We start from the raw sequence: 17,820 nt of genomic DNA on the forward strand, positions 1-17,820 counted from the left end.
GAAGAAGGAAGACGCCTCCTGGGATGCTTCATGAAATAGGAAGCCAGGAGACAAAGCTAGCAGATGACACTGTATTTGCCATGTGCCCTTCCAGCCAAGAGAGAAGCCCTGACTGTGTTCGCCATGTGCCTTCTCACTTGAGAGAGAAACCCTGAACTTCATCGGCCTTCTTGAACCAAGGTATCTTTTCCCTGGATGCCTTTGATTGGACATTTCTATAGACTTGTTTTAATTGGGACATTTTCTCGGCCTTAGAACTGTAAACTAGCAACTCATTAAATTCCCCTTGTTAAAAGCCATTCCATTTCTGGTATATTGCATTCCAGCAGCTAGCAAACTAGAACAGGGTTCCTTGGTTGGGAGCATACACATTTATGATTGTTATTTCTTCTTGGTGAATTGTCCCTTTTATTAATATGTAGTGCCCTTTCTTGTCTCTTATGATGTCTTTAAATTTAAAGACGATTTTAGCTGATATTAGTATAGCTACTCCTGCTTTCTTTTGATTACAACTTGAATGGAATTTCTTTTTCCATCCTTTTGTTTTCAATTCATTTGTATTCTTTGGTCTAAGATGGGTCTCTTATAAGCAGCATATAGATGGGTCATATTTATTAATCTATTCTGCCAATCTGTATCTTTTAATTGGTGAGTTTAGTCTATTAACATTAAAATTATTGCTGTAAAGGAATCGATGGAATCTACCATCATATCCTTTGGGTTTTATTTGTCAGATCTATATATTCTTTTCCCTTTTTCTCTTTTTATCCTTTAAGTTACCCTTACTGGTACTCTTCAATTCTGTGCCCTTCTCCAGATCTCCCTCTTTAAGGCCTGCCTCTTGTTGACAAATATTCTCAGCCTTTGTGAAAATTTTAATATCCCCAAAGGGCATCTTGGCTGGAAGCCAAGCCATATCTTAACTATCTCACACCACTGCCTTCTCACCTCCATGGTGCCAGCTGAGTAGTCCAAGCTCAGTCTTCTGTGATTTCCCTGGTGTGGTCAGTCACTCTTCTCGTGCTGCTTTCAGCACTTGCTGCTTCTCTTCAGCATTTCACAGACTGATTCGTGTGTGACTTGGAATAGGCCTAGCTGGATCTTTTCTACTTGGGTTTGTTGGGCCTCTTTGAATTGCATATTTATGTGTTTTTTAAGGCTTGGGAAGTTTTCCCTAAATTATCTCCTAGTCCTTAATTCTTCTCCTTCTGAGACAGTGAAGATCCCTACATTTGTGCACTTTGTGTTGTTCATCATTTCCCTCAGATCTACTCCCAGTTTTTCCACCTTTTTTGCCATTTCTTTTGCATGTTCAAATTCAATTGTCCTGTCCTCTAGTTCATTTATTCTTTCTTCTGCCTCTTCAAATCTCCTGTTGTGTGTTTCTAGTTTTTTGTGTTTCTTTTAAATTTCGTCTATGGTATCTTTCTTCTCTGTGAGATCTGCCATTTTTCTATTTATTCTTTCAAACCGTTCTTTATGCTCTTCTAGTGTCTTCTTGATATCCTTTATGTCGTTAGCCAACCCAGTGAATTTATTCAGGAAATTTGTATGAAGATTTTTGATTAGTTGTTCCAAATTCTGTCTCCTCTGGTGTTTTAATGTAGTCATTTGGCTGGATTATATCAGCTTCTTCATATGCTTTGTTATTTTCTATTAGCTTTGAGGTATTTGATGACCTTGATAGGTTTATTTTGAAAGTTGATTTTCCTCAGTTGTCTAAGGTTTTGTATTTGTTTGGGTTTGCACTGAAGGTCTCCTTTTACATTTATTTTGTCTGCAATTCCCTGCAAAACCAAGGCCTGGACCTCATGCAGGGAATGCAACTCTATTTAAGGGTCTGTTTAAAGCTAGACAGACAGGCAGTTTGCCCGACTGCATTTCCATTTCTTCCCAGCAGATGGCACTCTTGAGCCTTGCTTCCTCTCAGGCCTGCCTCTCCCCACCTGCAGCAGCACATGGTGCAGCATGAGATGCACAGAGCAGGGATCCTGGGTTACAGGGGTGAGTTGTGTGGGGTGGGGTGGGGCATGGGGTACAGATGTGAGGGGCATGGCACTGTGGGGCCTGGGTGCAGCTCAGGGGTGGGGGACAGGGCACAGACAAGAACACAGGGCACAAGGGCTTGTGGCATGTGGGCTTGGCATGGCTTCCTTCCTCATCCCCGCTGCCCCATCTCTGCCTCCCTGTTCGTGCACTCCTGAGGGCTCGGGGCCTCCGTATGGAAAGGGGAGCAGTAGGCTTTGTGCACTAGCTGGATGATCTCTATAAGCAGGGAAAGCAAGTTTGCTGGCTTCCTGGTCCCCCAAGGGAGCTCCTGGATGTGGAACTGAGGGAATTGATCTCCCAAGCTAACTGTGGGTGCACTTTCCTGAGTGTGGGCTCTTGTTCCCAGGGGAGTCATGACTGAGCCTACTCACCCCATTCTCTGCACCCCAATTCATCATCTCTCTTCCAGGACCTCTCTAGTGTACAAGACCCTCTCAGGTCACTCACACCCTGGAACTGCTGTCCCAGTAGTTTTTCTGTCATTTCTCTAATTATTGCACGGAGCAGGGGTGAACTCAGCCTATCCTATTTCACCTACTTCCTAGAAGATCTAATCTCGTTGTTTTTTTTGCAGATTTTTCTCCCCAGCTTGTTATTTAACTTCTCCCTCATTCAGTGCCCCACTTTCCTTACACTTTTCAATTCTGGGATCTTCCTGTGTTACAGCATTCATTCATCCACCATCCCTCTTTTTTGTTTTTTCCCTCTGTGAGGATTTTCTGCCTCTGCTTTCTTCCCCATTAGATATCTAGCCCTGCGGAGCCAGCTGGGATTGATCCAGGAAGGTACATCACGCTGTCACTCCAGAAAAGTCCATTTTGTGTTCAGGGTGTCCAGCTGATCCTACCTGGATCGACCCAGTACACCACCTGGCAGTTGCCTCTCTGCAACCATCCCCTACCTGGTGTCCTGGCAGCCCTTTTGTATGCAGCACTCCTCCACAGCCTGTGTTCCACTCTGGGTCTTTGTGGACTTGGGGGCCCTGTGCCTAGACATGTGTGGGGTTCTAATTTGCTCCTGTAAATTTCTCTGGTCTGTTTTCCCAGTCAGAGGGATGTGGAGAGCCGCCTCCCGGGTTGGGCCTAGTGGACACGCTGCAGCCTGCTCTAGAGTTCCCCCCCGCCCATCGAGTGAGCCAAGATGGCGCTCACATCCTGCTTCCGCAAATGACGCACGCGCCCACCAACCCTATCTTCCAATCACCTCTGTATACGTGGCACTAACCTATTGGGTTTGGGCACAGTATATAAGAGGTTACCCGGACAGGGTGGGGGGAGACGACCCATAGGGAGCCGTACCTGACGGCCGCATAGAGGTTGTTCCCCCGCGGGGTATTCTGTCCCGCGCGGAATTTGTAACAGAGCTTGCAAGCTTAGCTCCAGTAAAGGTCTGTGCTCACAACTGCAGCGTGTCTCGAACCCGTGTCTGTCACTTGAGTCGGTTTGTCTGCGTCTGCCTCTCTCTCCCTCCTGTTCCCTCCGCCGGCCGGGGACCAGAAGCTGAGCGAGACGGCGCCGGACAAGTGGTGGCCCGTACGGGGAACTCCTCCTCTCTCGACACCTCTTCTGCAAGGAGAGCCGTACTGTCTCTTCTTGAACTGAGAAGGACGTGCATCCTGAGCTCGCAGCGGACTTCCCGCGCCTGATCACCGCGAGAAGGTGAGTACTTCTTATTACGTGAGAGTTAAGGCCCGCGGGCTTTCAGGTAGCCCCGGGGACTCGGAAGAGCTCTCCGAGTGATTAAAGTACAGTGCCGACTGCAAACATGGGGCAGTCCGGAAGTTTACCTTTGTTAGCTCCCTTAAAGACCCTTTTAGCGGACGGCTCCTGTGAAAGTGAGCCGCCAACTTGCAAGCCGCCAGAGTCAGACGCTAGTTCGGACGACTCTGACTCGGAGTCAGATAGTAATGACACCGAGGGTGCAGACGCGCCTCCGCTGATCGATTGGGAGAGGCCCCCTGTCTCGCCCACGCAGCCCTCCGCCCCGCCAGTGGTCACTGTAGGGGCGCGGCAGCTTCCCAGTGATCCCGGCAAGAAACCTCACCGAGAGCTCCCCCTAGTGTCCGAATCCGGTAATTACGCTGGTCCGCCTTTGCGGAACCCGGAACCCCTTGCAGGCGGGTCGGGGGAGGGGCACCTACAGCTGTATCCCCCACCTGAATACTCAGGTCCCTCAAAACCTTCCTTAAAAAACAGAAGGAGGGAATAAGCCATGGCCTGTCTCCAAAAGCTCAACTATCTGTGGCTTTATTTACATATAATTTTCTAAATGAAAACTCACAAGGAATGACACCTGCCCTTCAGCACACCGCTCCGAGCCCTCAACATAGAGGCTTGGTGCGATGGAAAGATGTCCTGTCAGGACAGTGGCAAGGCCCTGACCCCGTGCTCAGCTGGGCCAGAGGCTCTGTTTGTGTTTTTCCCCAGGAGCCAGGACGTCAACCAGTGTGGGTTCCGGAAAGACTGGTGAGAACCGTGACATCGCCCGAGGAGGCCACGGAGCTGTTGCCCAAAAAAACCAACAAGCCTTCAACCTGAACCATCAGATCAGGCCTCCAACTCTGCTGATGACGGCGGCGACTGACGAGATGGCAACGAAAACGCCGGTCACCCTTCGACTGTTTAGAAGGGGGGACCAGTTTTAATACCCCCCGCTCTCCCAACAGGTGGAATCAGACCTCAAAGTGCTTGGGAAGATCAAGTTAACCCCCGTTGCCTTCGACCTTTCCAAACTGGGCGAGACTGTACAAAGTCTGTGGAACCGAGTCACCTCTTGGTTCTCTTGGCCCAATCTGACTACTTGGGTTCTCCTAGCTGTGGGGTTATTAGTGGGCTTGATCATTTTCAAGTGCTTGTTGGAACGCCTATTTCAGGCGCAGCAGCAATTGCGTGTCACGACGATGTTAGCTATGTCTCTCAGTCCTGATGCTCCTAGTAACAACCGTGACGCCGCCCGGCCACTCAGGAAGGGGCGCTCGAAAGCAAAAGCTGCAGCGAAGCCCATGGCTGTGTCCCGGGTGTAAAAGGCGGCACCAGTAGTCATAATTTTAGTCTTGAGATAATCTCTAGGCAGAGTCACGGTCCTGGCCAGGCTAAACTCACGCCATTGCACAGAGATATCTAATGACACCCTCGACTCTGGTCGCCGCTCTCCGAACCCCCTCCTGGCCCAGTTGCGAGGCGAAGCACTGCAGGGAGAGTCACGTGGTTTCCAGCTCACGGGCTCTCCGGTCTCTATATGAGGAGGCATTCTGGTTGGTGCCTAGCAAGCCTAGTCCAGACTCCCCAAAGCACCAAAACAAGTAGTGGGCCGCTCAGGTCCACGGGAGCTCACTCATCAATGGAGACACTGGGTGAAAATAAATAAAAAAGGGGGAGATGTGGAGAGCCGCCTCCCGGGTTGGGCCTAGTGGACACGCTGCAGCCTGCTCTAGAGTTCCCCCCGCCCATCGAGTGAGCCAAGATGGCGCTCACATCCTGCTTCCGCAAATGACGCACGCGCCCACCAACCCTATCTTCCAATCACCTCTGTATACGTGGCACTAACCTATTGGGTTTGGGCACAGTATATAAGAGGTTACCCGGACAGGGTGGGGGGAGACGACCCATAGGGAGCCGTACCTGACGGCCGCATAGAGGTTGTTCCCCCGCGGGGTATTCTGTCCCGCGCGGAATTTGTAACAGAGCTTGCAAGCTTAGCTCCAGTAAAGGTCTGTGCTCACAACTGCAGCGTGTCTCGAACCCATGTCTGTCACTTGAGTCGGTTTGTCTGCGTCTGCCTCTCTCTCCCTCCTGTTCCCTCCGCCGGCCGGGGACCAGAAGCTGAGCGAGACGGCGCCGGACAGAGGGACTTGGGTCACTGCCTCTGTGCAACTCCCAAGCTGTATGGGACTGAGTGAGAGGGAGGGAAGAGGATGGTCCTGGATGGACGTTTCCTACTTGACATTTTTCTCTTTCTCTAATTCAGCATTTGTGGAGTTCTTCTCCAGTCTCTATCATCCTCCACAGTTTTAAGTAATAGGATTTGTCCCTTTACTCACTAAATATCTGGGGGGATTTTTTTTAGGGGATGTCTTATGTAGCCACATTGATGGTGTCACCCTCGCATGTCTTCTTTGTTCTATTTTATGGAGGTAATTGCTTCATTGAATATTTAATTCATAATATTACATTTGGTTTCATTTTTCATCTGCCTATGGAAACATTTTCTAGTCAGTGTATTCATGTGTGATTTGTTTTTCCTGTTATGTCCTCAATCTTCTGTTCTCCTTTTTGTTTAACTATTACTGTATAGATGGTTTAATCATTACTCTCCATTGGATAAGGTGAATGCTTCATGGACAATTTATTTTTAGGGTTATATATGGGGAGAGAAAAGGTCTATGTTCCAGGCCATAACAAGTATTCTCCTTTGACATTTGACCCTCCTTCCCCTTTATTATCTTGGAGACAAATTGGGCCCAGAAAAACTCCTGCTGTCAGGGTACTTATTTGTTCTTATTGCTTTAAACCAGAGTTTTTTTTGGCTTTGCCCCTCAGAATTGTTACTTATTCTTAGAAAGCCATGTATTATCAGATTTGCACCTACAGGATTACCCTCGGGATAGTCTCATATTTCTGTTTATCATTACACTGACAGCTCTTCAATATGATTATAAATGTCCTCTGACTGTGAAGGAGGAGAGTTAGATTTTTATTTTTCATTGCTGTCACTGCTGGGAGACATTTTGAAGGGGAGAAGAGGACAGCATGATCTTAACTCTGCTACTTTAAAATAGGAACCTCCTTTGGGGAGGATTTTGAATGTCAGTGATGGAGGAAAGGAAAACTGAATATTACAGGTGGAGCTGGAGGGCATGATGAGCAAGTCTTCAGAGGTACGTCAGAAGTAACGATAAGACTGGCTTAGGCTGAGATCAGGGGAAATGTGGGGAATTTACTTGGAAATGTTAGAGGAACGATACTTTGGAGACCCTTCAATGCCAGAGTGCGGGGTTTTTACTAAATTCTATAGGCAATATAGCCACTGAAAGTTTTGGAACAGAAAATTAGTAACTCATAGGAAAAGTTAAAAGTGGAGATGCATCCAGCATCAGGGAGAGCTGTGAGGAGAGTGTCTCTGGCATTCAGAGGCTAGGTGGTGAGGAACCGTCCATAGTTATGGCCATGGGGTCAAGAGATGCCAGAGGCTTTACAGAGGTCACTGGACAGGGGCAGCAGAGAAGGTCGGGGTGGATGGAAGCCATGAATGGGGACTTCCCTGGCTGAGGTGTACATTGTACCAAGGGCACCAGCTGCACCAGCTGGTTTTATGATTCGGCAGCATCAACACACTGACTCTGCTGTACAAGGCTGGGGCTAGGGCAAGTCAAGTGAAGCATCTGGGGAACAAAATTTAAGGAGGCCCTTAGTCTCAGGATGGAGTGGGTGCCACTGCGTAGGATGGCCAGCTGAAAGTGGGTGCCTCCTTAAACTTGGTGCTTCGGCACCTCGCTGACCGCACCCTAGTCCCTGCCTTGCTGCTGCACTTTCTGTCTACAGCCATTAAAATTCGACAATGCAACTCTTGTTATTTCTTCTTGAACTTGGCATTTCCTAAAATCTAGCATCCATTGCCCGCTGCCTGTCTGCCCCTCCCCATTCCGGCCAGGTCATGTGCCCCTTCTGCTTGCTCCCACAGAACTTTTGTTTTCTCTTGACCATCTGGATTCTCTCTTTCTCTCTCACACACACAAAAACTCATATAATTAAACTTTTGATTTAAGCTGGTTAACAAAATGTGTACACTCCAACCGTATAAAGTAAAATAAACATCATACTATAGAATACTGTTTCCCCTGATGCTGAGTTCTTTGAAGGTCAGAACATTGTGTTGTTTTTTTCTTAATGTCTTTGTCTTCCTTTATAAAGGGAGGATGCAAAGAATGTCTAGGGACAGGGAGAATTTGTCTAAGAGGAAGGCGCATGCATGCCAGCTCTTTTCTCTACAGTGCTGTGGAAGGAAGGTGCATGTTCTGCTACAAAACCACTGAGGAAGCCCACATCTGGCTGCTGCAGATGTTGAGAGCTTGGTGGGGAGACTGCGTGTTTCCCGCAGCACTGGAGAGCACCAACATACTTGTCAGAGTTGTTTTTGTCTCTTGGGAGCCAGAAAAGAACACAGATGGGAACCAGAAGACCCAAATCTCATATTGGCTGTCACCGACATGAGCAAACGATTTAATCTTCTGGTCCCTAAAATTTCCTCATTTGAAAAATGGAGTAATGACGATCACTTTCTCTGTCTTCCCCCACCCTAAGGCCAAAGAAGAGAAGGGTGTTTGCAGGTGTGGGAGGCAAGGCAGGCCCTGGAGGCAGCCCAGAGGGAGCCCATCTCGCAGAAAGAGTGCTGGCGGGCAGGGCACGACACCTTGAAAGTTGGGCCAGGCAGAGCCACACGTGGGCCTCAGCTGACAATTTGAGCTCAAGGAGGGAAGGAACAGAGGGCCCCAGCTGGGGTGAGTGTGGGCAGAAAGAAGCAGCAGAAGTTCTGGAGAATCCTTGTCCCAACTCAGCCACTGACTCACAGGGAGTTGGTACAAGAAGAGCCCTAGAGCTCAGGGAGCCAAGTAGTTGAAAAGCATTTTTCAAGCCTAAGAGTTACTCAAACTGTCTTCCTAGGGAAACCCAATGTGTAAAACAAATCTTGGGCTGGACTCCCTCAGAACAGACTGAAAAGCAGTGGTACTCTCCAATCTTCCCTTTTTCTTCCCCACTCTACACCTGAGGAAACAGAGGGCCAGAGAAATCAGTGTTTGGTTAGTCACACAGTCAGCCCATGACAAAGCTAGGACACGATCTAGGCGGTTCAGAGCCCGTAGCCCATGCTGAAGACGATCGATTCCAGTGCGATCCAGGAGAACAGGGAAGGCAGCAAAATGAGGCAGCCAAGGGTGCACAAGAAGCAGTGAAGGAACCCCCCCGGGGAGACAGACTCCCGACAGAAGTGGCTGGACTGTTCCTCAGGACACACATTTCTCTCTTCTGGCCCACAGAGCAACAAAGGAGGGTGGGGGCAGGGGGGTCCCCTGAGAACAAGGGGGAGCAGAAATGGGGTCAACAATTTGAAAGGGGGTTGGCGGCAGGATGTAGCTCAACTCTCCTTATCAGAACAGCTCTGCCACAGGGAAGAACGGGTCAGAATCTCGTCCAACTAAGGGTCCTTGGACTATTACTGCCCAAAAGCAAATTTAACTTAATTTAGCCAAGAGTACTTTCTGGCTTTTTTCTTCAAAATGAAACTTTCCATGTCGAAGAGTTTTTTGTCTCCACAGTACAAATATCAGAAGAGGGATGGAGAGAGTGAAGTAATTACAACTTGCATTTGTTATTAACTTTTTCATTACCTTTAATTCTATTTTAGAATTTTTATACTAAAAATGTCTCGCATATCTACAATTTTTCTCCAAGTAAAGAAAACAATTTAAAGGGACCCTCATTGCGTTACTGTTTCTGAGGAGCACCAGAACTTCAATTTTCACTTACGGCCCCTTCCCAGTACTCATCTTTTTCTCCAAACAGCTTCCCAGTCTTCTGACCCCTAATATTATACCTTATATTTGTGTATTTAAAGTAACATTTCATGTAACAAAATAAAGTATTGGTGGCTAAGAAATTTCAAATAGAGTCAAGAGGCCATTCTTGGGGCTACTCTCAGGCAAGCTTCAACTAGATGTTGCTATTTACCACGGTTTGTCAACCCCCAACCAACACCCTTCCTGTCAACCCTAAAAAACACCCAAGGCTCTGGCTGAGATTCCACAAAGTTTCACACAGTAAGACTACTTTTCACATTCCTACAATCTCCACATGGTTCCTGTTCTAGTTTGCTAGCTGCCGGAATGCAACACACCAGAGACGGATTGGCTTTTAATGAAAGGGCATTTATTTTGTTGGTTCTTCAGAGGAAAGGCAGCTAACTTTCCACTGAGGTTCTTTCTTACGTGGAAGGCACAGGATGGTCTCTGCTGGTCTTCTCTCCAGGCCCCTGGGTTCCAACAACTTTCCCCGGGGTGATTTCTTTCTCCATCTCCAAGGGCCTGGGCTGAGCTGCAAGTGCTGAGATGAGGAATGCCGAGCTGCTAGGCTGTGCTACGTTGCAATCTCTCATTTAAGCACCAGCCAATTAAGTCAAACGTCACTCATTGCAGCAGACACGCCTCTTAGCTGACTGCAGATGTAATTGGCAACAGATGAGGTTCATGTACCATTGGCTTATGTCCGCAGCAACAAGACTAGGTATGCTCACCTGGCCAAGTTGACAACTGAATCTAACTAACACAGTTCCTAAACCAGACAAGTCCTGAAACCCAGAAGGGCCAGCCTCTCCAGAACATCAATTAATTCCATCCCCCTATTTCATATTATCATACCCTTTCCAACATGAAAAAGTTAGAATGCACACAGCACCAACACCCCTGAAGATTGGGAGAAGGATCAAAGGAGAAGGAGGAGATATAATGGAAAAGATAGGATTTAACAAATGAGTACAACTGCTGAATCATTATATTGGTATTTCTTTTAGTCTCCAGTGTCTTGGAACAGCTAGAAGGAAAAAATTGTGGAACTGTAACCTATATCAATGTTGGAATCTGTTCTATAATACTTGCTAGAATGTACTTGAAAATTTATTGCTTTTTTGTATATATATTTCACAATAAAAAAATTTCATTGTGGAAATATTTTAAATGCAGATAAGCAAAATGAAGAAAATGAAAGCAATCACAACCTCCCCCCTCCTATATATGTAAGTTTGAAAACCAAAAATGGAATCATACTGTATGTACTTTAGCTTTTCTTCTGTGGTCACTCTTTCGCAGTTGTTAAAAATTCTCCTAAAGCTGCCCATGACCTCACTGCTCACTTGTACTGTATTGTATTATTAAACCATCTTTGAATTTGAAAACATGTCCAGTAAGTTCTCTTTCTAATCCATTAAAATCAACAACAAAAAGTGACACTTTCTTAAGTGGAGGAAAAAATAACCCATCCCTTTAAAGTAAGACAGGATTAGTCATGGAGAACAGAAGACATCAATCAAAATGACTTAACCAATTTTGCACAGAATGAGTAATGAAACGGGCTCTGACATACCTGTTCTCAGAGTTTGTGCTGGAGGTGATCCACACCCCAGCCTCTGCCTGCACACCCCAGCACAGATCCTGGCTAACCTGCAAGGCTGCTTCCCGGCCCTTCCTCTGTGAACATCCTGCTCTGACTTTCCTAGGATAAGAGACTCACAAAAGGTGTGTCCTGCACAATTCAGTACTTAAGAACTAATTTTAGTCAGCATTAAACATACAAGGCAAGCTAAAGTGTTCGCACACCCGAACTGTGAATGACGCAACAACAGGCCCAGCTCTCAGAGCTGACCATTTCCTAACTCTTACCACCAACCACACCTGGGATGACTAGGGTAAGGGCTGCCATGCTTCTCAAACAGCCACTTTCCTAAGAGGTCGATTTCATATTTAAAGGCAGATGTCCTGGGGACAGGAGAGAGGTAGGGAATAGAGAGTTAAGCCTTAAAAGGGACATAGTTTTTATTTGGCATGATGGAAAAGTTTTGGCAATGGATGGTGGGGATGGAAGTACAACATTGTGAATGCAATAAATAGCATAAAATTATATATTTGAATGTAATTAAAAGAACTATATATTTGAATGTAGTCAAAAGGGGAAATTTTAGGTTGCATACATGTTACTAGAACAAATATTTTCTGAAGTCACAAAACTGCACAGCACAGTGAACCCTAAGTTAAACCGTGGACTACAGTTAATAGTACAATTATAAAAATGTACTTTCATCACTTTTAACAAATGTACTGCACCAATGCAAGGTGTTAATAATAGGGTGATATAAGGGAACCCTGTATTTTATGCACAATTTTTCTGTGAATCCCTAACTTCTCTTAAAAAAAAGGAAAAGAAAACGCAGATGTCCTTCAACCACACCCAGCAATGGCTATATGCTGCACTTTAACCCTAGGACTCAAGACGGGCGGCACTTTCAGATGGTTGTTAACAAGGCCACATGTCTAGAACCAAAAGGCCATCATGGTCAAACAGTAGAGAATGTTCCTATCACCTGAGCTCTTGGACAAAGAAGTGGGATTTTTTGCAACTGAAAAAATAAAAACTAGTGGTGAGTTTAAAGTTATAGATTAACAGAGGATTATGAAAAGCCTACACAGCTGTGAAGGCAGAGTGTGCTTGCATAACGATTTGACATAAGTATTTCTCAGTTAGAAATTTCTATGGGAGACCACCGCGAGGCATCCACAATACTGTGGTGCTTAAGTTTATTAGTCCCACCCACTGGTTGCTGGCAATTTAACATGTCATTAGGAAATGGATATTCTCCAGGGTTTCTTTTGGGAAGCTTACTTCAGAGATACTGATAACACAGAAATCTAGGTGTTTTTCTTTGACTGATCTAAGCAATTCTAGATGATACAGAAGTTTCGTGGTAATTCAAATGAAAAAAGCAAACAGAAGTTGATATTTCCAGGACTCTACAGCAAAGTTGATATTATCTGGAAAATTTATTGAAGCCATATAAAATACATATGCTTTGGAATGTCTGATGGACTACAGTGTTAGCTCTGGTCAATTAATTTTAAAATACTCATATTAAAAAATTTCCAAATAATACTTGTTGTCCAAAGATTTCAGGAAGGTATGTCTTACGTCCCTTTCTCATGGTTTCCCTGCAAACCAAACTTGTATTTTTCAAGTTACTGGTAATCCTGTATGTTTCAATATTTCATGACTTGTTTTCTTTCAGGAGAAAAAGAAATTATTCACACCTACAAATCCTGTTTGTACTGTTCTCCTAAAGAAAAGAAGTTGCTCTTCCATGTTTGATCAATGCCAGCAGCAACTTCTAACACCCCTAATTTCTGAAAACCTGGGATAGAAAGAGGCAATTGTTGATTACCTTGCAGATGTGAAATGGGTATGCTTACTTGCTCACCGACTTCTGTCCTAATGAGCTGGCACACTGCGGGATTTTGCCTAATAAAACATCTGTGACTGGGGGCCAAAGATCCCAGGACCACTAAATAACTGTGGGTGTCACCAAATGAGATCACAAGGAAGTAAAACAAGCAGTTTCAGTTATGCAATGATAGGATTTTGAAGTATACAGTCAAATCACCAGGAAGCCTCTTTAAAGGCCACTGTAACTCAAGCAGCAACCATGACTTAGGTACTCTGGTCACAGTGACATTCTGACATATGCTTAAGTGAACCATACAAATTAATATAAAAATGGTTTCAAAGTGTGCCTTTCACAATTTCCGAGAAGGTTACAAGTTATTCAATTTTTCTACCTAATGGCAATATTTCATTAACAAAAGTTGGAAAAACCAAATAACCTAATCTTTGTTGCAGGTACATTACTCTTCTTATCACTTCCTTGGAAATAAATATTATCACTCCCTTGGTATCAATCAGCCACTATTAACTAAGATGATAACATCAAGTTTCTGAATTTAAAAAAGTTCCTACTTTTGTCAAAAGCTCAACGTTATCCAGACCACTTATACTTACACATTTCCTCTGTCCCTTCTCTGGATCACAGTTTTCTTAAGCAATTAACTTGGGCAAAATGTACTCCCAGAAAGAAGAGTTGATCTATATTTATTTAGGCAAAAGAAATCAGGACACTTAGCTTTGAGATAAAATAAAATAGAGCAAGAATCTGCTGCCGTACATTAATAACAAAACAAATAAGTGAGTAAACAAGAAACCTGGTTATACAGGTAAGACCAAGTGGCAGGCTAGGCAATTATCAAAATAGGAAGGTTGTCTGTGAGGAGATCGTTGTATATTATTTACATCAACATAAAGTTCAACTTGTACTCTATTTCTAAAACCATTTTTCAAAATGGAAATAATTTTTATTATAAATGTAACATCCACTTATTGTAAAAAATAAAATGTAATTTAGACCACACTATAATTCTGCAGATAGTAACAATCCTACCACCAAGATGTAAAAGCTTTTATATAACAGCTTTGTACATATTTTGCAAAGATAATTACTCTATATTCATGTACTTTTTAAAATTGTGAAATATAACATATACACAAAAAAGCAATAAACTTCCAAACACATTTTTTTCATTTTTTTTTAACATGGGCAGGCACCGGAAATCGAACCCGGGTCCTCTGGCATGGCAAGCGAGCATTTTTGCCTGCTGAGCCACCGTGGCCCACCCTTCAAATACATTTTAACAGGTAGTTATATAACAGATTTTAAAATTTTGTCTGGTATGTATGCATTTTAAAAACAAAAATTACATACCTTTTGCCATTTAACAAATATTTCCATGTCAGTGATTATAGAGATTAATGATTATTTTATAGTTATATAGTATTCTATCATATGGGAATTATCAACTCATTTAACAACCCTCTTGTTTTTTTTCAATATTATAAGCAATGCAGTAATTAATATCTTATTTACTTGTTTCATCATTTCCTAACACAAATTCTCAAAAGTAATGAATTACTTGTTTGAAAATTACTTAAGGGTTTTTTTTTTAAAGCTTTGGATTAAAATTTCTCTCTGGGGAAGCTATATCAATCTATTCCTTCTAAAAGTGAAAAATGAGAACACGTATTTTCAAGTTCACCCTCCTCACTGTTCATTCACCCTGTTAAGGAAAAAAGCTGGGGCGAGGCCCAGTAAGTTGAGGTCCCCTGAAGGAACAGTGGCTCACCCCAACCTGGCAAGAAGGCGGCAGCCAGAAAGAAGGAAGCTGCCAAAGCGCAACAGCGTCCCAGAAAGAGGCGTGAAGAAAATGGAGATGCTGTCACAGAGCCAGGCGGCAGAGGAGAAAAACGAGGCGGCCAATGGCAGAGACAACAGAAGTGGATGTGCTGACAAGGGGCACATGAGATGAAGAAAGCTGCTGCTTGAGCTGTTCCCAGTGTCCTCGCCTCTCACCCCAACGGTACTGACGTCCACATTATCAACCTTTCATTCACCTTTCATGGTCAAGAGCTGCTCAGTGACACCAAACTGGGATTGAACTCGGGCCGTCGCTATGGTCTTACTGGCTTCAGTGGAATTGGAAAGTCTATGCTGCTTTCTGCCGTTGGGAAACGTGAAGTGCCCATCCCCGAGCACACGGACATCTACCACCTGACTCGGGACAAGACACCCTTACAGTGTGTGATGGAAGCTGATGCAGAGAGGGCCATGCTGGAGAAGGAGGCTGAGCGGCGGGCTCACGAGGATGCGGAATGCGAGAAACGAATGGACCTATATGAGCGCCTGCAAGAGCTGGATGCTGACAAGGCAGAAATGAGGACCTCACGGAGCTTGCATGGACTGGGTTTCACACCTACCATGCAGCACAAGAAGCTAAAAGACTTCAGTGGGGGCTGGAGGACGAGGGTTGCTCTTGCCAGAGCCTTCTTTATTCGACCTCTCATGCTGCTGCTGGATGAGTCCACCAAGCACTTGGGCCCAGATGCCTGTGTTCGGCTGGAAGAACTCGACTATTAAGCGCATCTTGGTCCTCGTCTCCCATTCCCAAGATTTTCCGAATGGTGTCTGTACCAACATCATTCACACACACAACAAGAATCTGAAGTACTATACGGGTAATTATGATCAGTACGTGAAGCCACGACTGGAGCTGGAGGAGAACCAGATGAAGAGGTTTCACTGGGAGCAAGATCAGAGAGCTCACATGAAGAACTACATTGCTAGGTTTGGTCATGGCAGCGCCAAGCTGGCCCGGCAGGCCCAGAGCAAGGAAAAAACGCTACAGAAAATGATGGCATCAGGACTGACTGACAGGGTCGTGAGCGACAAGACACTGTCATTTTATTTCCCACCATGTGGCAAGATCCCTCCACCTGTCATTATGGTGCAAAACGTGAGCTTCAGGTATACAAAAGATGGACCTTGCATCTACAACAATCTAGAATTTGGTATTGACCTTGATACACAAGTGGCTCTTGTAAGCCCCAATGGAGCAGGAAAATCAACTCTTTTGAAGCTGCTAACTGGAGAGCAGCTACCCACAGATGGAATGATACGAAAACACTCTCATGTCAAGATAGGGCGTTACCATCAGCATTTACAAGAGCAGCTGGACTTAGATCTCTCGCCTTTGGAGTACATGATGAAGGGCTACCCTGAGATCAAGGAGAAAGAAGAAATGAGGAAGGTCATTGGGCGATACGGTCTCACTGGAAAACAGCAGGTGAACCCAATCCGGAACCTTTCAGATGGGCAGAAGTGTAGAGTGTGTCTGGCCTGGCTGGCCTGGCAAAACCCCCCACATGCTCTTCCTGGATGAGCATACCAATCACCTAGATATTGAGACCACCGACACACTAGCAGATGCCATCAATGAGTTTGAGGGTGGCATGATGCTAGTCAGCCATGATTTCAGGCTCATTCAACAGGTCACACAAGAAAATTTGGGTCTGTGAGAAGCAGACAATCACCAAGTGGCCTGGAGACATCCTGGCCTACAAGGAGCACCTCAAGTCCAAGCTGGTGGATGAGCCCCAGCACACCAAGAGGACCCACAATGTGTGAGCCCTCTGCCCAGGCTTGGGTCAGGAGCTCCATCTGGGGACTGACAGCTGCTACCCTGAGCAGCCACCCAGGACAGGACCCTGGGGCTACACTCCTGCATTGCTGCAATATTGCCCCCCCCATAGCCTCTTCCTGCTCCCCTCAACCTGCCTTAGCTGCACTATGTTATCTTATCTACAGCTGGACAGTACCTGTCCATTTCCTATCCTCCTTCCAGTTATTTTTGTCCATGTCTGGACTCAGTACCTTGCTGATTACCTTACCTGGATAGTGATGCAGCCAGAGGCACCTGAGGAATAGCCCAAAGGCCCAAGTCCTGGATCTGGCCTGTGAAAGAGCTTAGGATCCTTGTTCTCTGGGTTTTGGTGATGTTGGAGGAATATCCCCAGCCCCACCAATCCCCATTCCTATCTGCTTCTGGTTTGGAGCTCTGGACCAGGGTGTTAGGCCTGGTCGGTTTTTAAATAATTATTTAACAGTGTAACTTCTAGACCTGCGTGACATCTACAAAGCATCTAATTTATTATTAGATGTAGACACACTGTCGAGAGCTGTGGCAGCCGTACTGCCACCATAAGGCAAGGCCAAGAAGATCGCTTGTTCTGAGCGATGCCTGTGACAGATAACCTGCAGTCTGTGATGTGAAAAAAAATTCTACCGTGTTTAAACCATCCTTAGTCGTACTTTGTTACTTGTAATCAAGACATTACTAACAGATAAAACTTAGTGTGCTAAATGTAAGCAATGGTTTCTGAGATATCACCATCATTAGAGAAAAAGTATGGAAATAATCAGGCATATTTAAATGGGGTTAAAGTATCTCCAAACAATAAGAGATCAGGGAACAAACCTCTAGTACAGATAGCCACAGACCATCTCAAAGGTTCCGGATATGTATATTAAGTATATACATTTGGGAAAACAGGAACAGGGAAAGTAAAATGGAGAAGGGGTGCGTTGTGTGGCAGAAGCTATTCTGTTTATCAAAAACCTACTTCCAGGTAAAGGATGATAGTGTATTTTATAACTTCATCTATGGTATTAGACCAAAGAAAAGAGCTTTATTTTGTCCAAAACCTAAATTTTTAGTAGCACACTATCTAACTTAACGTGTCTTGCTAGTTCATTAAAGAACTTAAACACATGGGGCCCAGAATGAGAACGAAG

The 17,820-nt window shown here is 45.1% G+C and overlaps 1 protein-coding gene and 1 pseudogene across 2 annotated transcripts in view; one reads left to right on the forward strand and one right to left on the reverse strand.

The window, feature by feature from the left end:
* Positions 1 to 17,820, reverse strand: part of FCHO2 (FCH and mu domain containing endocytic adaptor 2) — a 206,126-nt gene that overhangs the window by 24,598 nt on the left and 163,708 nt on the right. Inside the window, exon 26 of one of the 2 annotated variants that reach the window (XM_077139484.1) lies at positions 13,641 to 13,724. The exons of the other annotated variant lie outside the window; for it this stretch is intronic. Within the exon in view, the coding sequence (XP_076995599.1) occupies positions 13,666 to 13,724 (59 nt within the window). The 3' untranslated portion in view covers positions 13,641 to 13,665. The remainder of the gene's footprint in view (positions 1 to 13,640; positions 13,725 to 17,820) is intronic. 2 annotated transcript variants of the gene reach the window in all.
* On the forward strand, positions 14,535 to 16,653 carry LOC143665790 (ATP-binding cassette sub-family F member 2 pseudogene; annotated as a pseudogene).

Source organism: Tamandua tetradactyla, chromosome 21 (assembly GCF_023851605.1).
Source record: "Tamandua tetradactyla isolate mTamTet1 chromosome 21, mTamTet1.pri, whole genome shotgun sequence".
In the NCBI taxonomy this organism is placed as follows: domain Eukaryota; kingdom Metazoa; phylum Chordata; class Mammalia; order Pilosa; family Myrmecophagidae; genus Tamandua; species Tamandua tetradactyla.